General features: G+C 32.8%; 1 protein-coding gene across 4 annotated transcripts; it reads right to left on the bottom strand.

Annotated features, from left to right (window-relative positions):
* Positions 1-1655: 1655 nt before the first annotated feature.
* LOC138317433 (palmitoyltransferase ZDHHC23-like) lies at positions 1656-27311 on the bottom strand. 4 transcript variants are annotated; one of them, XM_069259101.1, is made up of 7 exons: positions 27180-27311; positions 26052-26116; positions 13648-13793; positions 11553-12208; positions 8422-8533; positions 5395-5571; positions 1656-4819 (listed from the first exon to the last, which is right to left on the bottom strand). In XM_069259101.1, the coding sequence occupies exons 3-7, from the start codon at positions 13776-13778 to the stop codon at positions 4567-4569; spliced, it is 1329 nt and encodes a 442-aa protein (XP_069115202.1). In that variant the 5' UTR covers positions 13779-13793; positions 26052-26116; positions 27180-27311; the 3' UTR covers positions 1656-4566. The 4 variants fall into 4 exon arrangements, with proteins under 4 accessions (XP_069115202.1, XP_069115201.1, XP_069115200.1 ...); XM_069259100.1 differs by having other exon boundaries at positions 25937-26116; positions 27180-27310; XM_069259099.1 differs by lacking the exons at positions 26052-26116; positions 27180-27311 and adding an exon at positions 18899-19371.
* Positions 27312-27596: the final 285 nt, after the last annotated feature.

Genomic DNA, 27596 nt, shown 5'->3' with positions numbered 1-27596 from the left:
TGTTCTTATGCCAAAAAATTTTTGCAGTGGTTTCATTTCACAATATTAAAATTTAAAAAAACCATTAACATTTCTGAAAAAGTAGGTTATTTCACATGTAAATACAATGATTAAATGTTTAATTACAAAAAAGCATTATTATTTACAACTGTTTCTTGATTCTTATTTTACTCATAGGTTTTCATGTTGTTGTTCACACTTAGTGTGAAATATCGTATTCCACCCAATAAGCGCTTAAAAAATTGGACCATATCAGGGGCACTTAATAGAAACAAATTTGGACTTGCTTTTCATGAAACTATTCTACAAAGTAAGCCATAAATCAATTTTCAAAAGAAATCAGTAAGTTAACCAACCATGTTTTCACATTTTCAGTCTGCATTTAATTCAAAATAAGTAAAAATTGAAGACTAAAAAGGGGAGTGGCACTTATTGGGTCGAATACGGTATGATAATCTATGATAACTATTTGTACAGTAGACTGTCATGGGCAATGTAAAGTCGGTTTCTTTGTATAATCGATGGTAAATTTTGATTTGAATCATCTTTAAAAAAAATTCATGTCATTTTAAAACCGCCATTTTAATCAAAATCTGATGTTTTGGTTATTTTTGCTATTGTACTACAGCATATCTTGCTGCTGGTCTGTCTAATGCAATTCCTACAACATAAATAAATTTGCATGTTTCCAAATAAAGTTATTTCAAAATAGTTATCAAGAATGTACTGTTTTGAACAATACAACTTTATGTATATTATACATGTAACAATATTATAACAAAAATATTTCAAAATATAAAAGCCTATATTGGATATAAATTCCCTGCTGCCAATTTTCTCCACTAGATTATTTTTTTTTTTTTTTGTTCTGACTTTGGGTATCTTTCTATTACTTATGATTTCACCACAATTTAATTTCACTGTACCCATTAAAGATGCTCCACCGCTGACAAATGGTATTTTTTCACTATTAAAAACAAGAGCAGACGATTTGGTATTTTTCTTCAAAAGTTACTTTCTTTACACCATTGCCACCATTGAAAGGTTTGAAAATCTGATTTTACTTCAAGTTAAAAATATCAAAAATAATTATTTGTATCCTGAAAAAATTCTGTGGCACTGTATCCTATATGGAATGAAGTATTGATTGTGCATGCACCAAAGGCAAAATAAATTATTTTATATTATTGTTTGTGTTTATTATATTATTGTTTGTGTTTATTAGACATTTGCATATATACATGATTAAACACCAATCATTGTTCAAATGATGAATACCATTTATGCTCTGTCGGCAGTGGAGCATCTTTAAAGAAGCCAATAAATAGAAGATAAATTTCGTGTTTGTGCTCAAAAAAAGAACATCTAGGGATTTAGTGATAATTATATCTGTCTTGTAATGTGCTGCCTTAATTTAACAAACATACTGATGGAGATACATTGTACATGTATTTATACATGTAGTTCTTACGGGCATTTCTTTATTTTTTCTTCAACTGCATTTCAATTACAATGCATTCTTGATTAAATAATTCAATCAACATGGTAATAGTGAAACAGCAGTTAAAATACAGACAAAACCCCAAGATAAATTTACTCCTGGGATATTAAGAATCACATTTATAGGTACAGTGTTCACAACCAAAGAAATATAAAAAAAAAATGCATTTTTCTTGTTGCTAGATTCAAAATTGACAGTTGCATACTGAACATATTTTTAACAAAACAATGTGTACAAAATAATGTTCATAATACAAATACACTACATGTACCACAACACAAAATTCAATCACAAAACAGTGTATGATATATGAATGATATATAGAAAATACAAATAGAAACATCTAATGACTATTCATTTCAATATTATGTAATACATGTACAATCAATATAATTCTAAGAAAAGAGTCTTCAAGACATCTGAAGTTATGTACCAGATGTAATTTTAAAATTATAACAAAATGGTAACAAAACATCATCAAAAATTTTAAAGATATATGTATGTACCAATATGCCTTTAAAGAAATCAATGATTACTAAAGTAATCCTATTGAAATGTAGAAAATATAGAAATGCAAAGTTAAGGGAAAAAACAATTGTTATACATATGTATTTAAATATCTTACTTCAGATAAATGTATATCAAATATAATAGAAAATTTGCCAATCGTTCTCTCTTCCCCATAATAAGAGAAAATATAAATAAATGGGAGAGTACAGCTCCCTCTTTTTCAAGGCCGGTGTATCAATAACTAATAAATCCAGACTTATATTACTTTGAATAGTAATTTCATGAAGGTGTAGTCTAAATTTTGTGCTATTTTTAAAAGCACTTACTCAATATCTAAAATATTAAGTGCACTTATTGTGTTGAATTTAGTAATTCAGACAAGAAAATATAAAATGTGAGGTGCCAAGCATTTTTAGGGTATATAGGAAGCCATCGAAATGTCCTTATGATAATTTAGTATGTCTAAAATGTATTCATTTAAATTTTTTTAATTAATAAATGACGATACTGAACATACAAATGGTGTCATTGTGGTCTATTAAAATTGATCACTGGGTAGGTACATATTTAAGTTTTTTTATTGCCGATTAATTTTTCACCATAATGAGACAGAAAATCAAATGCTGATCAATTATTAACACAAGCCGCCATCAGACAGTACAATAATTAAACACTACATCATCAAAGATTTTCTGATCATAAGTGTGTGTCAATAAAAATCATAATGGTGGGATAAGAATATTTAATATGTAAGATAATGAAAGAGTTAATTTAAGATTGTCTATCTCTTTTTTAATTTAGTCCTTTGATATGGCAAGATATAACGTTCCTAGATTTCAGTTATAATTTAATACGTTAAATTTGAAAATTTATATAAAATATTAATTATGAATCGATATAAGATTTCAGAAAAAGGCAAGTTACATAAATTATACATTACAGAGATCGAAAAACATGTAGTACTTACAAATAATTTAAAGCACCACATGTACACTACGTTATAAATATTACATACCATATATGCCAGGGAATATTTTGTCAATGTTTGATAGACTCGCTATTAGACTAGTATAAACTCAAGGTCCAAAGTTTTACTCTCAAAGTAAAGCTTTCGAATTTACTTTAATTCTGTTAGAACAGAAGCAAACTTTGTCCTTCATCAGCACCTGCAGCTACATGGATAATGTAAATTACTCCCAGGCAAAAATTGGCAAATAATCATTCTGTAATTGCATATTACAGAGTTGTCCCCCTTGTGGATAATTATTGACTGTGAAATCAAGTGTTTTAGAGTCTAACGTCATATTTTAAGTGAAAATTATAAAGTTTTGCACATAAAATAATGACATGTTCAGTGCAACGATCCTCAGGTATATTTAAGTATTTCTGTGAATTACCAGCCTTAAAACTTTAAAACAATTACCTGGTAATCCAAACTCACTTGACATGGATACTATCATGCGTGCCAGGCCCTTATCATCTTAAGATACAATGGTCCAACTGTACCTCAAACTGTATTCATATGGTCTCAACTAGTGCAATTATCAAAGGCATTTATTATAACATATTATAACTAAAATAGTCTATAATCTGGAATGAGTTGTGATATGTATAAATCATATAAATATAGACAGGATTTCACATCCTTACCTGATTTGTAAACAATAAAGTTAACAATTTTAGTCAATAGATATAGTAGAAAATATATTATTCATCTTGGTTATCATAAAGTCAAGATTATTTACATAGAATCCTGGGACAGGGCATATCAAATGAGCAGACAACATAGGTGTATGGGTATACACAACATACAGACAGGTAATTATATAATCAACTGTCCCAATCAAGACAATTCAAAACACGATCTAGTACATATATACATAGAATCAAAGTCCCTCCCCTACCCCCACCAGGGGGATAAAAAACATAAAAAACAATCTATATAAGATTTTGGTCTTAATGTCTACTTCATTAGGAAAACCTCCATCTACACTAATGTATAATGTGACATTTGATCTTAGAGACAAATGTAAATCAGTCGGATATACCAAAACTTGGTCTGTTCGGTTTGTTTAGTTTTAGGTCCTATTGACAGCCAGGGTCATTTGTGTACATACTAAATTTGATGTTGGAGAAAATCCGGAGTACCCAAAGAAAAAACACCGACCAACAGACAGTACTTTGCATTGCTGCCCTATATGGGATTCAAACTCGCGACCCAGGTGTGTGACCAAGCAGATTCACTTGATATTCATGTCCCTATACAGGGACATACACTGACGATAAACAGATAGTGTAAAATATTGATGAGCGGATATTTTTCTTGGAATCTATATAAAATGAATAAAGTATAATGAACATTCATCCACCTAAAGTAGAGTAATTGTGAGTAACATCTACAAATTACTATATAAAAGTTTAAAGAACAACGGATATTTACACGGTAAACTTTCCTGTCGTCACTGTACATAGCATTCACACAACATTTGAACTCTTAATTTAAAAACTCCTATCAGTACAAATCTATATAACCATACATTAACATTTTTAACTTTCTAGACTTTAATCATACCATCTTGATTTCTCTTTGTGGTGAGAAACAGTATAATGTTCCTGAAGAAACCTCGGTTGTGAATATTTGCACAAGCCCTGAGTCCGTAACATCGTGTCAGTTTACGTTTGTTGGCCATGCTCATTTCCTGAGAGGTGATATTCTGTGAGATGAGAATGATCTGGTACAGCAGGTTACAGGACATTACACAAGCCGCCATCAGACAGTACAAACCACTGACAAAGCTCACCGCCGTCCTGGAAGGACAAAATATGGAGAGATAATTGGTAATCAAAACTTACTTTACATGGTTCTGCGACGAGATGAGTGCTGCAATTAATGAAACGATTCAAACAGATCATCTAATCTCAATTTAAGCTATATCATAAATTATTTTCGTTGCTTATTTTTCCTTCATTAATTTTTAATCAATTTAGTCACCAATGAAAGTTTATTGCATTTCACAGAGCATTTATTATTATATCATATTTGACCCAATAAGCGCCCCACCCCTATATTTCGCGACCATTCCCCTCTTTAGGCTTATCAATACCACTTACTTTGAAATAAATGCAAACTGAAAGTATTAAAACTGTGTTGGTTTCCTTACTGATATCTTTTGAAAATTAATTTATGCCTTACTTAAAAGTAAATTTCATAAATGGCTAGTCCAAATTTGAAGTCCCTTATTTGCTTCAATTTTTTAAGTGCCCAGCTGGGCCCTTATTGGGTTGAATACAGAATAATAAGGTAAAAAATAATCGTAATTAAAGTTATATTGAATAAAGATTACAACAGCTATATATATATGTATGGATGCTTGAAAACTCACTGGAAATCAACATATAAAAATCGGCAGTCATTTGGCAACAGGAACCAGCCGTAGTACAACTGTGGTGTACAGACCGTCGTCAAGGTGAGGTGGACGCCATAGAAACCACAAAACACAAATAACGTCATGGCCGTCATAAAATGTCTGTGGTTATTTGCAGTTATACAACAATCTATCCTGTATGTACAAAACAAAATGGCGGTTATAGATCATATATTGTGAATTCAGACAACAATTTCTATACACATTTAGATCTTATAAGCAGAATCGATGAGCTAACAGCTGAGGATATGAAATTGTAAAGTTTCAATTCTAATGTGTGAGTAAATCATATATAAAGTTAAATTCAGACTCAAATTACAGTAAAACATGGTTATACCGAATTCTAGGGGCAAACAAAATCACTTCATTATAAGCATAGTTTGTTATAAACATAAAACAAATATATTATAGTGATGCTAACAGAGAAAGAAAATGCCTATGTTCTGAACATGAATTCCTTGTAAGTTTTGTTTGTTATAAATGTGTTTTACTGCATACAATTTGAAAGTTATCTCTTAGAACTAATGCAGCGAAACATTTGTTTTCAAGGTCAATATACAGGTACCACTATAAAAAACTTTACACTGATGCTCTTCACATTATATGGAGGTGAAATTCTTTAAGATAATATCCTGGAATTTTTATTGAAAAATTTATTTTACTTTAATAAAATCTTTGCAGGTCCTGCAGGCTTTGGTCAAGCTAAAATAACAGACCCATATATAGTTTTAAAAAAAATTAGTTCCCGTTTACTCCAAAGAAGCTTCGCACTAAATTAGAACCAAATTCTTTCATTCCTACAGAAGAAGAAGAATTTTAAAGAATTTGCTATATTTCCCCTAAATGGGCCCCGCCCCTGAGGACCCTGGGGGACCAGACCAATTGTTTATACAAAGGAAGCCATTCATGACTGTAAGTAGGGATTTTGGTGAAAAGTTGACGTACGACGGACACCAGATGACAGATGCTGCACCATAATATTAAGGGATCAATTAAAAATAAAATCAAATAATTGTGAATAAAGCATCGTGTATATATTTCATAGCTATATTTACACACAGAGCTGCGTGATTACGATACTGAAGCCTACAGTTAACTCACCATGCACAATCACTTGTGAATCTAGACAACAAGGGTGAATAACTCACCATACACAGTGATGACTAATTCTATTCATCAAGGGCAGATAACTCACCAAACACAGTGATGTCTAGTTCTAGTCATCAAGGGCAGATAACTCACCATATACTGTGATGTCTAATTCTATACATTAAGGACAGATAAATCACCATACACAGTGATGTCTAGTTCTATATATAGATATTAAGGGCAGATTAGTCACCAAACATAGTGATGTCTAATTCTAGTCATCAAGGGCAGATAACTCGCCATAAACAGTGATGTCTAATTATATACATCAAGGGCAGATAACTCGCCATACACAGTGATGTCTAATTCTACACATCAAGGGCAGATAACTCGCAATACACAGTGATGTCTAATTCTATACGTCAAGGGCAGATAACTCACCATACACAGTGATGTCTATTTCTAGTCATCAAGGGCAGATAACTCACCATACACTGTGATGTCTAATTCTATACATTAAGGACAGATAACTCACCATACACAGTGAAGTCTAATTCTAGATAACAAGGACAGATAACTCACCATACACAGTGATGTCTAATTCTAGATAACAAGGGCAGATAACTCACCATACACAGTGATGTCTAATTCTAGATAACAAGGGCAGATATCTCACCAAACACAGTGATGTCTAATTCTATACATCAAGGGCAGATAACTCGCCATACACAGTGATGTCTAATTCTATATATCAAGGGCAGATAACTCACCATACAGTGATGTCTAGTTCTAGTCATCAAGGGCAGATAACTCACTATACACAGTGATGTCTAATTCTAGATAACAAGAGCAGATAACTCACCATACACAGTGATGTCTAATTCTAGATAACAATGTCAGATAACTCACCAAACACAGTGATGTCTAATTCTAGATAACAAGGGCAGATAACTCACCATACACAGTGATGTCTAATTCTAGTCATCAAGGGCAGATAACTCACCATACACAGTGATGTCTAATTCTATACATTAAGGGCAGATAACTCACCATACACAGTGATGTCTTATTCTAGTCATCAAGGGCAGATAACTCACCAAACACAGTGATGTCTAGTTCTAGATAACAAGTGCAGATAACTCACCATACACAGTGATGTCTAGTTCTAGATAACAAGGGCAAATAACTCACCATACACAGTGATGTCTAATTCTATACATCAAGGGCAGATAACTCACCATACACTGTGATGTCTAGTTCTAGTCATCAAGGGCAGATAACTCACTATACACAGTGATGTCTAATTCAAGATAACAAGAGCAGATAACTCACCATACACAGTGATGTCTAATTCTAGATAACAATGCCAGATAACTCACCAAACACAGTGATGTCTAATTCTAGATAACAAGGGCAGATAACTCACCATACACAGTGATGTCTAATTCTAGTCATCAAGGGCAGATAACTCACCATACACAGTGATGTCTAATTCTATACATTAAGGGCAGATAACTCACCATACACAGTGATGTCTAATTCTAGTCATCAAGGGCAGATAACTCACCAAACACAGTGATGTCTAGTTCTAGATAACAAGTGCAGATAACTCACCATACACAGTGATGTCTAGTTCTAGATAACAAGGGCAGATAACTCACCATACACAGTGATGTCTAATTCTAAACATTAAGGGCAAACAACTCACCATACACAGTGATGTCTAATTCTACACATCAAGGGCAGATAACTCACCAAACACAGTGATGTCTAGTTCTAGATAACAAGGGCAGATAACTCACCATACACAGTGATGTCTAGTTCTAGATAACAAGGGCAGATAACTCACTTTACACAGTGATGTCTAATTCTATACATTAAGGGCAGATAACTCACCATACACAGTGATGATCACGCACATCAAAGCAGGCTTTACACACTGTACAATGGCCAGAACGCGGCGGCTTTTTAATTCCACAGTCTTCACACCAGGTTATCAATTTCCCGTCTGATTAAATACAAAAGGCATGCATGATAACAAAGTCACTCTTACCCATAGAAGAAGATATTTTAGTTTGGTCCAGGTAATATGCAACATCATAACAGCATACCCCAACCTTTATTAAAAAAATACCTGTGAATCTAAGATAATTTGATGAAAATATTTATATCCGTACTCTCAGTCATTCCTCTACATTATTGAGAATATTGTAACATCCTGTTACCTAACTCAAGGGTCATGTTCTGATGTCTGTGCTTCACTTTCAGATAAAATATATCAGTGATTTTTAGGTACATTTGGGGCAGAATTAAGACCACTTCCCCTATAGAAATTTTGCTGTATTTTCCCAAATGAAGAAAAACTTAAGCAGGTAATTTGTTAATGTCATCGCGAGAGGAGTCACGTTACGTACTTAATTCCATCAGGAGAGAAGTCTGGTAACTTTAAAAAGCTCCACCACCAACAGAGCATAAATGATCGTGTATATATATGTCTAATATTAAAACAAAATAAATAATATAATAAAAATACTTTATTTTGCCTTTGGTGTATGTGCAATCACTGTACTTCATTCCATATAGGACATTGTGACACAATTTTTTTTGGGGATGCAATTAATTATTTTTAATATCATATCTTGAAGTAAAATTAGAAGCTCAAACTTTTCAATGGTGGCAGTGGTGTAAAGTAAGTAAGTTTTGCAACTGAAGAAAAATACTAAATCGTCTGCTCCTGTTTTTGATAGAGAAAAAATACCATTTGTCAGCAGTGGAGCATCTTTAAGGTTGAACATTCAAAGTTCATGTATCTTGGAACATGTAAATTAGTTCCTAAATATGACCAATCAAAACGTTCACCAGGAAATGGACTCCCACTCCACCAGTTCCTTGATCTGTTAGGTAATGAATAAGTTATATCTAAACCTGACTGGGTCTAATACGAAGTCACCAACACTATTAATATCACCTTTCTTAACAAAGTGATTATATTGTAATTAATGCATCTATGGAATGTGAGCGGTGTCTAATCTTAAAGTAACAATATAGCTAGCCGATTAAGGAAACTGGCTAAACTCATAATGACCAATTGTAACCTACTGTTAGTACTTATCACAGCACATACATGCATGCTAAAATTACTAAAAGTATAGATAGACATAGATATTTCTCTCATACCCATACGTTTAATACTGGCTGGTCCACTGTAATATACTCATGCCACCCGAGGCGGTATTGCATGGCTACCCATGCGATAAATCCTCGTGAGGTTACAGTATCAACAAAATTTCTACTTCCTTGGTGCAATTTTAACATTTTTTTGCATAAACTATATGCAGTATTTACTTTAAAAGATACAATCAATAGAATTTGCGTTGAAAATACTACGCAATAATTGCATTCAGATTTTTTTTCGAATTCATTTCAAAATGGCGGAAAGTCGTAGTAGTTAAATGACAATTAATGAGGAAGTATAAGAGAAAAATACTCTTCCATACGTGGATATGAAGGATAGGGATATTCTACCCTCGGGATCACAATATGTTGCTAAACCCTCGGCAAGCCTCGGGATTTATAACATCTTGTGACACTCGGGTAGAATATCCCTATCCTTCATATCCACATAAGAAAGAGTCTTATAGTAAAGATGTCTGTAACAGTTTTAGATAAGATCCATGATCTGTGGAATATCAACAATCCTCAAAGTGTTCCTCGTTGTTCTTTTTTTAATTAATTGTTATGATGAGCTATTTCTTTCAAAAATAAAATTTCTTAGATATATCAAATTACTATTTGTCTTATCCTGGATATATACATATTTGTAGACATGTAAACTAGAGATCAAACATCCATATGAAACAAGGTAATAATAATATTAACTAAAATAAAATCGGTGACTTAATGAAGTCATGTTGAAGAACAAGAAGTTATAATCATCTGATTCAAATCAAGCAGAAGGTCAAGGTCAATTATTTGTGTCGTTGTGTCATCTGATTTATCCTGACATACTACCACAAGCCCTCCACCTCTGGCTCACAATTTAGATTTCGGGTTTCAACTTAATGAAAATGAAAATAAGTTGCTTAATGATTTTATCCTATAGTCCTAAAGTTTATTCAATTATGAACTTTGTTGTCCTACATCCTACCATGCTATACTACCAAATCCATCAGAAGGTCAAGTTCAGAAGGTCACGGTAATCTGTTTGAGTCATCTTACACTTAATTGTCTTTCCTCCATGCTTGATACAGACCCAACATCAAGTCTCTGGACTAAAATCTTACTTGATCAGGAATCACAAGTTTGAAAAAAGTTTCTCGTTTGACCACTGCAATTGTGACTGAAGTTAACGGCGTTACACTGGATTAATGCTTAACAGACCGATATCCAGATCCTTAAGCTTTTTACTAACGAGAAGAAGTTGTTTTAAGACTTAATCACAGTGACCTTGAATCAAAGTTATGGTTATTCATTTGAACAAACCTGTTAGCCCATCTCAAAATTACATCGTACCTACTGGTCAAATGTATCATACACACACAGGTTTTTGCTTAATGCGAAGTTGCTTCAATTATTTGTTTATGCATGCTTGTACACAACGATGGGAGAAGCATATGATGACTAGATTGAATTGATAATCCTAACCATTCAAGTCAAATGATCTAATGAGTGAATACAAGTGCCATTCATATAAATTAGATAAGATAATACAAACATTTTCTTTCTAATGAAGCGCAAACAACAATATCTGGTATCACTTTGGATGCGGTGTCTCAAAAACAGTGACCTAGATTATATAACGATATTAACAGTGCAATTAGCCATAGTCCAAGACAGCAGACCAACTATCATGAATAGTCAAACTTGTATAAGGTGATGAAGGCCATTACAGCTACACACCAGTGATCTGTGATTTGTCTTTATAAATCTTGACGGCAGAGCTGACATGCTTTTTGTGTCATGCAGCTTTAAAAAGTTGAACATAAAACAAAAGTTGTGAAATTTTTCAGCAAATAAAAAATTCTTACCTCTGATTGGCCTAGAGTCAATCCAAGTGACTTCACTTTCAGGTAATGAAGTGGCTGTCATTTGTTCCAAAGACATCCCTCCTCTGATGTTTTTTTCTATATCATCTTGTGTATAATCCTTAGAATCTTCTTTCCTTTCCATAGAATTATTGATGTGTGTTTTATTTGAGTTATAAATATCTTCCCTTCGACGCGGTTTGTATGTAGTATATGAGCGACGTAATGAATTAGAATTTAGCTTCGCTTTCATCATATGATACAACATACAAAAGAAACACGACGTTAATATGATATTTTCCCACAATAAAATTTCACGAAAGGCAACGATGAAAGCTTGAAACGTTACAAACATTAATATCACAGAGACTAAACCCCAGACGAAGAAGAACGGTGTTCGAGTCTTCTCCGTATTTCTACGCCATGATCGGTAAAAAAATAGCATGAAAAATGGCATAAATATCAATGACATCACAGTCATAACTGGTCCAGCTGTTGCTAAGAGGATACATATTGGTACAGTCACTAAGGGTACAAGTATATCACAACGAATCTTTGTGGCCCCATGTCCGAAAATTCCTGGAATTCGACACCGATCTCCGATTGTGTTGAGAATTCTAGCTTGCATCCTTGGAGGGATTCTCTGACATGTTATGCACCTGTAAAATAAGCATACTATGTTCTTAATCTACAACTATACTTGTAGTAAAGAGATGTTTTAATTCAACTCAAAGTGATCAAAGCTGTTAAAAAACAAGGAGTCGCAAAACGTGGCATTATCCCCCGCACCTCGCAGTTGGTATAAAAACCCAAATACATCAAGGTCAAAGTATGAATTATTCAAGTATAATTTAAAATGTATGCGAGTATTGTAAAACGGCAAATAAAATAATAACAGCAGGTAATAAAACGAAAGCTGTTATTTGGTATTTTTGAGTTTCCATGGTAACAGAAAAAATTCCAAAAATTGAACGTCCGCAACAGCAAAGGCAAAACTAGGGCATTGAGTATCTGACGTATTCAGGAAGTGCAATGGACCTGTGTTGAACAGTTTTTGAGTTATAGCCCGGAAAAGAATCGGAAAAGACGGACGGACCGGAGCCCAATTAAATATCCCCTGCAAAGGCGTTTCTTGGGGAATGATTACATGTAACATTATTTGCATTGTGGAATGTTGTTCGGGTGACAAATCAAACGCTGTTAAAGGGATGTAAAATGACAGCATGTAACATATTACCCGTGGTACAGTAAGTGTTTAAGTCATATCATGTGAATCCCATGACTCGGTTAATAATAGTGAGTACAATGCATTATATATCTAGGTGAGAATTAAGGGTTCTACCTGAGCTGGTAGAACATTTTTATCACACTGTAAACCCTGGTGGAGGAAGATATCCTGTATATAATACATACTTCATATTAGAATCTCATTCCCACGCTGTTTCATTTGTGCAGATTGACATTTGAACATTTCTCAAATAGTAAAATTTAATATTATATATTTGAATAAAACTTAAGACATGGAATGATCTTGAAACCTATACATACCTGAATATCACATGATACATAAAAATCCCATTGCTTGTATTTATCACACTAAAACTGGTTATAAATATTTATATTCATGTATACCCTGGCATTTGAATTGCAAGAGGTACAGCTTCACAGACAAATTGGATGTATTATTGCACTCAGGATAATTCAGTTGGAATAAGAGGAGTCTTATGCCCTTTATATGAATATTGTTTGAAATTGATACTGACTTTGTAAAACCATCTCACTGCAAATTAAAGGCATATTATATTAATAGCTGCAAGCTAGAAATTTATTGTCTGTATCAAATATTATTGTTCAATTTTCAAAATTTCAGAATTCATCCTTATAAATTCAACCAAAACATTTGAACACAAAATATGTCGAAGTAGAAAACAGTTTTATCGCAGTCTTTTAAAGCCTTCACAGTTTACTACATAATTAGCAGTTCATTAGCTGTTCTTAGATCATAATTCATGTAAAAAAAACATATAGAAATACATTGTCTACTCATTATTTGCCTTAGGGCTTATAACGTAAGGGATAGATAGAAATAAAGACAAACCTGTCAAAAGCTTCGTCGAGAGCCTCACAGTCACAGCAGCAGGCGAGAATATGACTTTTCTCTCCTTTAATATTCTCGTACTCACAGCAGCAAAGAGGCTCTGTGCTGGTCACTTTTGAAGAAGGGCGCATAACTCTTCCATATCTCTAAAACAATACAAAACCAAAAAGAAATTAGAATCATGCAATCAGGAAAATTTACATGCTAAGTTGGATAGTTTTAGATCTGTCTCATTTCTGGGAGATGGATATTGTAAATCAACTTTCTTACACGGCTACTAATTAAATTTCATGATTACCGTTTTTAACATTTTTGCTGAAATTCAGTTTCGTGGATTAAAATTAAATGAAGATATCTTTTAATTAAATTGTGCAAGAATTGCCTTAAATAGTTATAAATTCGTGATTTTACCTTGATCCAAAACTTCGCGAAAATAAATCACTCTCAAAAGAAAATTGATTTAGATAGTGACTGTTCACATTTCTAGGGGAGTAACTTATAATTAATTGTTACAAATGACAGTATAATTTAGGAGGACATTTTCACTAACCTAGCTAAGGATCAAGTTTATGAATATTTTCTTGCTTTGTGTTTGAAATAATTTGAAATAAATGGGAATTTATAACCAGCTTAATGTTACAGCCTGTCAAATTTCAGGTACATTGTATAATGAAAAATATTATACGTTCTTGTTGATATTAATGTGTCAGTAATGTAAATTCAGATAGAAGCTGATGTATGCTATTGTGATTATAGATCATTTAACAATTTCTATAATCTTAGGATATAAACATTGTAAAATTACCAAGACATGTTTGTATAGAGTAATCTTAAAGGCTGTCACAATCAGAAGGCCCATTTATATCATTTCAAGGCCTATGACATCAAACGGAGAAAGGGGACATTGATCGTTGGAAGATCGAGCGCTATATATATAGTTACCACCAAACATTATATACTAAATTATGTGTATAAAACTGCAAGCACAAATTATATTAATTATCTGACAGAATTTCATTGGCCAGTCAACAGAAAAAAACCTGATAAGACATACATTTATCAATATCTAAAACAAATTTATGTTCAAATCACCAGTGATTTTTCAGTTAAAATTACATGTGTCATATTTCTGATGATGAAACCTTTCATTGTGCTAATTACTTTATTTACATGAGAAATAACCTGACTGGTTACACTTTGTCACAATAACCTCAAGGTGACACACATGTTCACTGATCGAAGTTTAAATGTCTCGAACCGTGGTATGAATAGAGTCAATGTACACACTTGAGGGACCATGAAAAATACTGTAAATAATAGATACCTGGGTAGGTCCTAACTTGTCAAAATCTATACAGAGCCCAATATAATCATAAAAAATGTACACATGTTCATGATGAAATTGTACATTATATGATAATAAAACTGTTGTCCAATGTTAAGGCTAAAATAAATATTTTTATCATTATAATTAAACTTCATTGAAATTTATAAGAAGGAAAAATACCCCCCCCCCCCATCTCTCATAATGACCATAAATACAGTATTTTATGTACAATGTATGAGAGTATATGTATAATTAAAGCTTATAAATTACACACTTTAATTCAGATATAATCATATGTGCATATCCTCTGTGATTGTATACAGGTAACATGGTGCTTGGAAACGAAGTCTGAGTACATTTAATACATATCTGTAAACATTCACTCTAGCTGTCAAAAGAACCACTTTGTATAAAATCAAAATATTTGCTTTAAATTTTTGTACTGATGTTTTACACAAGTGACATACCGGTATAAATCTTGTTCGTCTTTCTTTCTGGGTAGATATATATTCACATATAAATTGTATGTCTCTGATATGTGAATTATATAGAATAATGACTAAGTTCAGAAAAAAACCCACAACAATAACGCTCCTACCAATTCATGTTTCTATACTCTAAGCCTTGAACATGTATATATATATGAGGTCGTACCATAGTCATCATATAGCATTAATATAAGGTTTAAAGATATCAATGGTTTCACAAACCTTATAAATACATTTTGTGAAAACATACCATGTCAAGTCTATGTGTCAATTAAATTAAGACTAAAAGTGGAGTTTCTGAAAATTTTATCATATCTCACTCCACATGTCAACTGGATCATTTTTCACCCATGTGATCTAGACCTACACACATAGTAGTGAAACAAAGTCCATCACAAAAAAACATTACATATATATATATATATATATATCAAACCTGTGTATTATTATTCTCTGCCACTTCCCCATATTGCTTGGAGGCTACAATAGACCTCAACATTGTGAAACATCCACTCAGAACATCCGACGATCACAGCAACTAAAATATAACTCTGGTCGGCTTATAGAATATTACATGTCTACCCAGCTGGTAACCGAGGCATAGACAGACAAGGTTCAATACACACACACATACACACACTGACGTACTGCAGGTACTAATTTATTCAAAAATGATCTCAAACCAGTGAATCGATCAGGCAGACACTGTAGAAAAATATATACACCTATCAAAACGTAGGTAGAAAACAATGGGAATGCATTACCCATGTAAGTGCCATATTCAAGTATACTGGCATTTAAACTTAAGCATATAATTGGGGAAGACTTACGACATGTACATACAGGTAATGTTACGAAAAATAAGATAAACAGATTTTAATCATAGATATAACTCTGTTAATATATGACTGTGATTTTGACATAATGGCCTTAACTGTCACCTGAGTTCATTTAGAATGAAACAAAGACATATAAACACTAATATACTGGCCCTTGAATTAGGTAAGTGATTTTATCAATTTGACTTTTAATCTATGAAGAGTATATATGCTTCCATCCAACCTGTAAACTCAGAAGGATCTGTGGGTCTCAGAAGAATAGTTTTTGAAATTTTAAGTCATTTTGACCCATGGGGTCACCAAGGACCAATATGGATGTTAAAATGCTATATCTCAGACTTATAATATTCTAATCAGGTTTAACTCATTTCCTATGAAAATGGAGCAAATAATGTTCTTAAATAATGTGTTTTTCATATATAAACTAAAGTAAACTTGACCACTGATCCCCAGGGGGAAACGTGAAACCCCAGGGTCATATATTCACAATTTTTATAAAACACCTGAAGACCTTTCCATCTATAAAGGGTATTTGATTCTACCATTTCCAGAATTTTAGAAGAAGATTTCTGAAATTTTAGCCTATTTGACCCCCTTTGGCCCCAGGGTGTCGGCCAGGACCGATATGTATATGATATTAAAATGCTATATTTCAGACTAATAATTTTATAAAAAAATGCTCATAAATGTGTTTTCCATATAAAAACTATAGTAAACTTGACCCCTCCCCTGGGGTCATATATTTCACAATCTTTGTAAAGGACCCAGGGTCATTTTATTCACAATTTTTGTAAAGGACCTTAAGACCTTTCAATCTATGAAAATGATTCTACCATTTCCAGGATTTCAGAAGATTGTTGAAGTTTGAGCCTACTTGACCCCTTTTGACCCCGCCCTTAATGCCCGTGGGGGTCAGTCATGGAAAATGTGTTCATATGATTCAATGACAATCTCATACTGATAATTCTGACACTTGACTCATTTCCTATTACAAATGACCAAACAATGCTCAAAAATGTGTTTTCCATATATAAACTATATAGTAAACTTAACCCCCTCTCCACAGGGAAAAGAGAGACCCCAAGGTCATATAATTCACAATTTTGTAAAGGACCTTAAGACCTTAATTTGTATATGAAAAGTATTTGATTCCACCACATCTATGAATAGAGAAGAAGATTATTGAAATTTTACTCAATTTTGGCCCCTCCCACAGCCCCCTGGGGGGTGGGGATCATATAATTCACAAATTCACACTTTTTCTTGGCCTTATGCCTTCGAAGGTTTGTGCAAAATGTCACTGAAATTGCTTCAGCAGTTTTGGAGAAGAAGTCAAAAATGTTAATGGTTTACGGACATACGACGGACGACGGTCCCGTCGACAGACGACGCGACAGACGACGACCGTCGTCCATTAAAAAGGTAAAGGTCACTTGAGACTTTATCTCAGATGACCTAAAAGTGAATGCTACCTCTGTCATATACATATGCTGTATATTCTATATTATATGCCGCAACTTTTTCCTGGAAATCGACAGAATGCGCATGTAGGTGGCATATAACCCAGTGTGGTAGTTTCTTGCAACCATACTATACAAATAAATCTGGTTATGACACAACAAGTTATCAAACTGCAAGAGACCAGGTAAATGGTTCGAGGAATACAGGGTATTCGACTCGTCCGAGGTTTGTCATCAAGACTAAGAAATGATAGTTTAAATAATATATGTACTGGCTACAATCTGTGACAAACCTGTCATTAATGTTTTAATAGTTGTTTTCCAGCATTTAAATTATCTATAAGGATGATTTTCAATCGTAAGGTTAACAAAATGTGTGCTTTATATAAAAAAAATCACAGTAAACTTCACTGTTACGAAATATATGCCATAAAATCATCTAAACCATCTTATTATCTTGCACAATACTGATATATCAAGGGACATTTTACAATCAATATCTCCTGCTAATTAGTTAAAATAATTTGTCCTATATGACGATGAAGATGTGACAAAAAAAGGTGATATGGCAATGATACTGAAATTTTAAAAATAATGATATTTTAGGCATACATATATTTATATTACTTATTAATCTCTTCAAATGAGTGAATACTGATACTTCAATCTACACGTACAGTAAAAACTTGTATATATAAAGTACGCACCAGTGTAGTTTTTGCAAATTCTTTTTGGAGCTGAAAATGCTGAAAAATACTTCTATCAGTGTAATTTATGTATCAAATATTTGGAAGGAAAATATGTCCATGAAGTCCCAAAAGAGAAGATTTATTTACAAATAACAAATGATTCTATAAGGTCTGTGTCATATGAAGAAACAATCATTTTTGAAATGAACCGTATTTGTTGTCATTTATTGGCAACGTCACAGTCTGAAACGTGTACATGAAGTGTCGTACGTGTTAATGACCTAACAAATTTAAATCATTTGCATATTTCAGGTGTTTTTAATAAAACAAAATTTCTACACTGTAGCTATATTCAGTTACATAATTAGACTTCAACCACTAAATTAGAATTATACCTAAAAATTGTCCAACAAAAACACCTCATCCATATCATTAAACATGTACTTACCAAATATGCAGACAAGTTTCTGTGAAATCTGTACATAATCAATTATAACTCTTAATTGGAGTTGTTTCAGGAAAATTAACATAAACGCTTATGCAGGAATACACATGCCCGAATGGGAATAATTATTGAGTATCCTTTTGCAGACTATAGGCAATCTTTATGTACGACCGAATTTGAATAAACAAAATTTTAACATACGTGCACAAACTATGGATATCAACCGAGATCTCTGGTCTTTTTTTTTTTTTGTAATAGTAACCGTTCACATTTACACATTTAAAACATTTATCAAAGTGACATGTTAATGCACAATTGTGTATGTATGCACATTCAACTCTTTGATCTGTATGACCAAAGCCTTTAAAAGTGTGGTTGCATTCTAAACGTAGACAAAAGAATCGAAGGAGCTATTCATAGTTATCTATTTTTTAATTAAAGAATTAGTTATCCTTTGTCTACATTACATGAAACAGTCTACAATACATTATTGTTGTTAGAATGTAAAGCTATCTTTAAAATCTATCTCATATATCTTAACACATGCATTATATTGAATTATATATCTATGTAATATTACTCCATATTATATAAGGAAATGGAAGTAAATTTATTATCTGAGTGACCTTAATTTTTGTTGTGCACTATACATTTATTGCTAATCAAGGTTTTTGTGGCTTATATTAGTTTATCACATAATCTAACTGTCTGATTTCTAGTGATTTCCCCCATGTAATATTTTTGCATATGTTACTAGTGTATTTCCGGATTTGCATAATACAGAGTTATCTGCCCTTGTGGGTAGGTATTGATTGTGATGTCAAGAGTTTTCGAGCTTTTCGGAGAAAATGACGTAAATTGCGCTCACAAAATAATGACGTAACAATCAATATCTACCCGCAAGGGAGCTAACTCTATAATATGCAAAGACGGAATGACCTGGAGCAATTTTCATAGGCTGAAAATTCAGAAGCAATAAAATGATGTCAGAAAAAATTACTTGACATCAGGATTTCGAGGCAAGCAGGACAAATGGCGGCCTCCGTCGACTTCTTTGAAATTTAGGTTTCTTGTAATTATATATTTATGTGATAATTTTCTTGAGATTTTATGAAACAGGTCTAAGAAGTTTTTATTTTTGCAAGCCTAAGATCCTATATATATATATCCAGAAATGTTTTTAATGTTAAAAGATTGATCTATAATAGGAATTAATACATATATTTAAGAGGCTGCCAAGGACCTTATAATTAGCAGTCATCTGTTTATCTTGGCACCACCTTAATGAAATGGAAAAGAGTTAAAATAAAATACATTTTTTAAAATAGTGACTTTGGCAGATTTCATTTAGCTATATGGCACTATCCCTCAACAATACTATGAGGCAATCATGCCCTCTCTACCAGTCCATAATAGATAAATATATTCATTGATCAAAGTTTACATTCTTGGTCACAATTAAAAACAAATTGATATTAGAACCTCACACTTATATCTAGACCATCTAAAAAAACCTCAATATTTTATAGTAACAGTCGTAAATATTATCACAGACATGATTTATATACAGTACATATGTATGTTCCTATATCCCAGCTATAGAATTTCTGCAGAAATGTTATCGCTTACCAGTAATTAATTTTCCACTCTTTTCCACAGAATTCTGTAGAATTATGTGGAAATCTGGATTATGCTGGAAAAAAAGTTGTGCAATGATTGGAAAAATTCTGGACATCATTTTTCAGAGTTTGCAGAAATTTTCCAAAGTAGTTGAAATTCAGTAGAAATTTTTTGCGGATTTCCGAAGAAAACTGAACTTTGATGAAAAACTCTCTTAGTCTGTGGACTTAGAATAATTATTGACATCTGTTTTCCAAGTTAAAGTATTGCAAGCCAGAAATTATATCAATTATGGACCTTTGTTACCAAGGTCCATATGGTGCTATATCGCCCGCGTAGAATAAATAATGGCCAAAACAAAAGTCCTTAATTTTCATATTAGATACTAAGTATGTCGTGTCTTTAACAAATGTCAAAAATAATCTCAAATGAGTTTGTTAATTACAAGAAAACACTGTTCTAAGAACGTCACCATGACACCGTGTATTAACCAATGAAATAGTATAATATATATATTTAGAGGAGTCGATGACCTCATGCATGTTATACAATATATAACACAGAAATGACAGCAGATTATAAATTATAGCTTTTCATCACAACATCACTGATAAAATACAGTAATTTGGTCTATCTGATTATTCTTGATTAACTTTTACTGATGGAGTTAAAAGGTATAATGTGTAACAAAGTTCAGCTTCACATACTGTACCTGACTGTATTTCAGCGAATTAAGTCTGAATGAATGCACTCATAATATCTAACAATATTTAATTTTTATGTTATTATCTTGTAATTATGTTATATGTAAATAATAATTATACACTTTTTATCCCTATTAAGTTATTTGCATATTTCGATGGCATAAATGTGATCTTTTTATCTTCTTTTTCTGAAAGCTGTTACTCTGTTTAGTCCCGTAATAGCTTGTTTTCTTTATGTATTATTTGACAACAAAATGAATATTAACCATTTTTTTTTTTATATTTAAGACTTATCTATATGGTTACTATGCAACTTATACATTTCTTCATAGTTCTATAAGGAATTACAGTATATTATTTCTTTTTAATATATTTCATAGTATTTAATTGTACTTACCATGTATGTGTGCATGCTGAATTAAATAAACTACTTGTTGTAAACATCATGCAGTAAGACAAATGCCCCCACCTTGTATAATATATATCATAGCAGGACGAGGCAGGACAGGGTTGTGGTATTTAATTTCAAAGCATTTATAATCTATAAAGTTAACTGCTATTGAAATACAAACTGTTGTATTAGAGTTAAGGATCTAGACTCTCAGATTATACTATATCATAAATCCATGTTCGACCACAATATCACCCTTCAAAAGGGTTAGATTATATAGGTTCAAATAAATTACACTGTACCTAGAATTTATTTTCAAATCGTCTACATCACCCCATATATTGCTCAATTTTGTTTAATTCATTGTAAAATTTGTCACTGTTCTGATAACATGGAATGATACATGGGGTTAATTGTTTGTAATATAAAACACAAACCACAAAATGTCAACACAGATCACCATGCACAAAATACACAAGTACAACTAATGGCCTCTCTGTGAAGTATAGTTATCTGATTGTACATTGTATCGTCATTTTTCCAATATACCGGTACACATATGTGACAGGACGGAGCCACTTCCTGGTTGTAATAGTACAATACAACATGTATACTGGAGACATTGCAGCTTGACTCGGCGGTCCTGCTAATTACTGGTTCAGATTGGACGATTGTTCTACATTAGTACCTCCCAGGCTATAGATCTATAACGTTCTGGTCAAGCAATTAGTACTTCATATGGAATAGCAAAAAAAGGATTCAATTAATTAATTCACATTAAAGGGGCTTATTGTAAACCATGTTGTAATTAGATTGGTTTAAAAAAAATTCAAACTGTAATAAACAGTACCATGGTTTAGTGCCAATTACATTATAATGTTGCGCTTTCACAAAGAGTCAAGATAGCAGACAAGCTGTGGTATATGGGGAATATTTAAACAGCAGATGAACTTTATTTCTTAATAATAGACATTTAACAAAATTAGGTCACTGTGACCTATTTTTTACACTAAGTTATATTTTCCAAAATGTTTTGCTCTCAGCATATAAATGCATTATGATTCATAAAAAATCATTCAAAAATATCATTTGGTTCCAACAAAACTGAAAATTGCCCCTCCTGTTCAACACCCCATATAACTCACAAGGGACTCCGACTTGACCTAATCATATGCTATATCATGATGTCCTAAACCCCGGTATATGTAAACAAAAAATAATGCTTATCAGTCATGGCCACCAGAGACAAACTCTGTTACCCTACCCAAGAGGATGTTTCTGGCCAAATTTGGTTGCAATCCATGCAAAACTCTATGACTAATAGCTATTTAAAGGATTTACTTCTGTTTCATCAATTTGGCCCCACCCCTCCTGCACCCTGGGGGGGGGGGGGGGGGGGTGGGTTTCAGAGTCAAAATTTATACATACTCTGTTTCCCTTCCCTCAAGGATAAAATGTTTCTGGCCAAATTTGGTTACAATTCATGTAGAGCTCTATGACTATATAGTGTATATAAGTAGCGAGTTAAAGGAAATGTTGACGCAGACGGATCGAAGGACGGCGAAAGCCGCGCCATGACACAAGCTTACAGGCCCTTTGGGCCAGGCGAGCTAAAACTCCCTTTTAATGGATCAATATGTAAAGAATAACTTTTAATTTTGTTAAGGTTATGAAAGGGTAAATTGATAGGCATGTGTGAATTATGTAATCCATGTGTTGACAGGTTACATAATTTACACATGCTCAATCATTGAAATCTCCCTCATACCCTTATATTTGAATTAGCTAGGTCTCTGTTTAGACTTTTCTTTTTGTTAGATATTATTTATTTTTTATAAAACTTGTTCTTTTCCGCATATGGCATTGTCTGCTTATTAGATTGAATTCAATTGTAACTCATTGTCTGTTACGAAGGCAGATCAAGAAGTTTTTTTACTGCAGTGAGCCACGATTAATTGTACCCAATATTGAAGTCTTGCACACATCATTTCATTACGTGTATCTGCCGATCTCAATAGACTCACTTTTTTTGCTGTCACATCATTGTAAGACATATTACCTGATCAATATGAGCTTTAAAACTAGTTATTCATTCACACTAGAATGATAAAAGCTCAGACTCTCAAGTGGTTAGAGAGGCTTTGAAAAATATTATGAGGCTTTGACGCTTTATGAATTTAATACATTATTTTTTAATGTATATTGAATAAGGCTAGGTCAAGGCTGAAGGTCAACCTTTTTTTTCTGGCACTTTATCTGCCCATTGACATTTGTAAATAAAAAGTATACAATTATTAGTTATATACATATATGTAGTCAGTTACTGACCCCTATAAAGGCATAGAGGGTCAGTAAGATTTATAGGGGGCGGGGGCGTAGCCCGAGCCTCCCTACTGACCCTCTATGCCTTTATAGGGGGTCAGTAACTGACTATATAACGAATTTATCGCATTGAGGACCATTTATTTGATTCATTAATTCTTTGTTTCCTATATCTGTTTGGTCATGAATCTGAAATCAAACTTAAATCATACTGGTGCGAATGATAACAAACAATCGCCGCTTTTAAAATATTTGGCCTAGGCTACATATTTATCTGTGTATTTCTTTCAAGAATTTTCAAATATACTGTATAAGGAACCTGCAGAAGAATAATGAATAATTCATAAATCAACAATAATTTCGACATTCCTACAGTAGGCCTACCTCAATACGACACCAGACTGTCTGTATATTGAAAGTATCACAAACAAGAGTGACACAAACATCCATCTAACATTTTAAGCACAATCTCCTTGATCATCTGTACATTTTCGCTGAGATAATCACTTAAAAGTTATGCCGATAAATTGATTGTAGAGTGAAGATTGATCTGTAAGTACGAACACCTTCATTTGTTTATAATCACAGTCTAGAAAATCCTCGAATTGTTACGTTTGGCTTTCGCCGCGTCATCAACTTTCAAACTGGCGTAGGGGAAGCAACTCGTATTTAAAAAATGTATTTCATGTACTTTGTAGTATTAAAACGATTAAAGTTATTTTTACACAAAAATTAACCATTAATATATAGTTTTACAGTAATGAAGTGGTATATTTAGTGGAAGATAATGTGTTTAAATTTTGAAGCGAGGGCGAGAGCCGCAATATTGCACCATAATAAAATTTACTGACCCCCTATAAAGTGATAGGTGGTCACCACGTGACGGCTCTCCGCGAATCATTTGGGGACGTTTCTGTCCGAGGTGCGATAAAGATAGATATGCCGCAAAATTCAAAACACAAAAAGTTCGCAAGAGAAAATAGGTATATGCAGGGCGTGGAAGAACATTTTTACAAACATATAATTATAACTAAGCCTCTTTAGACAGAGATATACTTTATGCAACTACACCCAACTGCAATTAATAGTTATAACTTTGGCAAGTAATTCCTGATATTTTAAGGCTATAACTAACAAGCTAAAATGCAGATATGGGAGGGTTAGTAAGAAGCAGATTGGATATGCTAAGAAAGATAACTCTTACTGATAACTAAACAGGCTTGTAAAAAGTAATATCATTCAATATATTGTATTTCAGAGTTTGTGTGCTTACAATTAATGGATATGCTAAGAAAGATAACTCTTACTGATAACTAAACAGGCTTGTAAAAAGTAATATCATTCAATATATTGTATGTTAATTTCGTCAGACCAGCTTGCATTTTCAGAGTTTGTGTGCTTACAATTAAGCAATGAGAAACAATACCTAAATATAATACAAATAATGTGTATCTGGTGTTCGAGAACGAGATATGCATGCATATATAATGGTCAATTTATTCATAAGTGTCATAAATATGCACGATAAATATTTTTTGTAATGAAAACATCACATGCATATCTTCATTTAAAAAACTAGTGTTTGAAAAATGCGTATTTAAGGTCAATCTTGGCGAAATAGTTGTAAAACAATGTTATATAATGTAAAAATACATGTACATGATGATGCACTCGTGTATCCATGGAAAATTGAATTAATTAATCTTTAAAGTTGTTATAAATTGTATCTATTTGAATCTTAATATTGCTTTAATATGATCGTTTGTTTCATAAACTGTCGCATGCATATGTCATGCACAGGAGCAAGTGAAAGTGGAGCCTTATATACAGTGGACTCAATGTCATGTACATGATGTACGTCAACATGGTACGTGTCACGTAGAGTAAACATTTACCTGTCCATACCTTAATTAACTTATCTGCCTATTTCCCCGCTTATAAATGAGATAATCGACTGTGAAACAAAGAAGAACCTTTAGTAATACAGTATATAATGTACCTTACCTGACAAACTGAGCGGATATGGCTAAACTGTCACGATCACAGGTAAATTGCAAACAGGTGTGCGTCACCACGAGCTAATCTATTGAAGAGTTCCAATATACGAACGACAACTTACATTGATTATCCACGCCTTTCGATTTATATATAGATGTACAGTATGCACTCGGATTAATGTCACTGCTGAAATAAATATAAAATATACTTAATTCATATAAATTTTTGATATGTTTTACTTTCCAAACACTGACAATCATATGCAAAGATGTACGTTTTAATTACAACTTGTACAACATATACACAGAAAATGATTGGACATACAATGTAGCAATTAATTTAAATTGCATCGTATATCTTCTATAACAGAGCTTTAAAACCGAAAAAAATGTAACATATTTTTGGAGGGAGGGGAGTTAAACTCGAACTCAATACTACTATATAATACAAAATATGTCAGAGACCTAATGTACATGTACATTTGTAGTTCTCTGGTTATGATAATCCGCTTAAAAACAGCTTAAAATTACAAAAATGGGCCATACATGACGGTACTAGGTGGGGTTAACGTTGGAGCACCCACTACCAAAACAAAACTCTGTGAAACCATATGTTTCTGATAAAACAAATATAAGTTACCCTTTTCTCACCCTTTTTCAACATTCAAAAACGATTACTAGTATAACGTTTCCTTAAGACACATCATAGTATAATGACACACCTATATTATAAACTTGAGTTGTTGTTGCTGTTTTTAAGATCTGTTTAATGTAATGTTAAATAATTATAAGTTACATGCGCGCGCTTGACCATTCACGCACAGTCCACCTTCCCTTTTTCTGATCTACTTATTCGAACACATATAGCTACACTGTAGTCAAATCTATAATCCAATTTGTTTTAAAACAACAATGTTTGAAGAAAATGTATATGAATTAATATTTTTTTTATCAAAATATGACAAATCAGTAACTAATGGTGAATCTTTCGAGGAATGCCAAAGTATTTTCTTCGTACACAAACGCGCATCCTCTCCTAGAGATATTTCTACTTATGATTTTCACATACTGACAATTATAGCGGACTAACAGATTCGTGCATATCTTCTTTCATCACAGCATTCAAAGCCAACAAGGTACTAATTTCAAAACACACTAGATCATTGTTTACATATTACAGACAAACATTGTATTAATTGAATTATACATGTAAGGTATGTTAATGTTCACGAAATGCAATATATACGTACCAACAACCTCGAACGTTGCATGTAAACAGAGTTATTTGAATGTCCAAATAATCATGTGACAGTCGATAGCTATTCGTGCCATCTATTGAAATCTTGTATGTGTGCACTTAAATATGCACCGGATATTCTATATACACACATGCTGTAGCTACTGTACGACAGTTGACTGTATACACAATACTTGATCTTATCTATTTGTGTCTGGTATTTAAATGTGTTTTTTCCCCCAATTTTCATTGACCGGATTCCTACTACAATAGAGTCATGTTAGGAATGATGGGAAGGAAAACACATTGAAATCAACCACAATCATTCCTCTCGATATCAAATCCAAGTTGTTTATAGTTCTTACTATAAACAATTTAGTTCATTATATAATAAGCAAGATAATGCACATATATGGTGGCATATTTCTGC

The sequence above is a fragment of the Argopecten irradians genome, chromosome 3 (genome assembly GCF_041381155.1).
Source record: "Argopecten irradians isolate NY chromosome 3, Ai_NY, whole genome shotgun sequence".
Taxonomy (NCBI): Eukaryota; Metazoa; Mollusca; class Bivalvia; order Pectinida; family Pectinidae; genus Argopecten; species Argopecten irradians.
The sequence above is the reverse complement of the archived record's forward strand: the minus strand, read 5'-3'. Positions and strand labels throughout refer to the sequence as shown.

What these genes read in the sequence shown, in the direction of transcription:
- LOC138317433 (XM_069259098.1), bottom strand. Translation starts at nt 15,961, where the DNA reads ATGTTGAGGTCTATTGTAGCCTCCAAGCAATATGGGGAAGTGGCAGAG. An exon ending in CAGAGAATAATAATACACAG is followed by an intron (nt 13,794 to 15,898) that starts GTTTGATATATA and finishes GTATTGTTTTAG; the next exon opens with AGATATGGAAGAGTTATGCG. An exon ending in CGTGATCATCACTGTGTATG is followed by an intron (nt 5,572 to 8,421) that starts GTGAGTTATCTG and finishes TTGTACATACAG; the next exon opens with GATAGATTGTTGTATAACTG.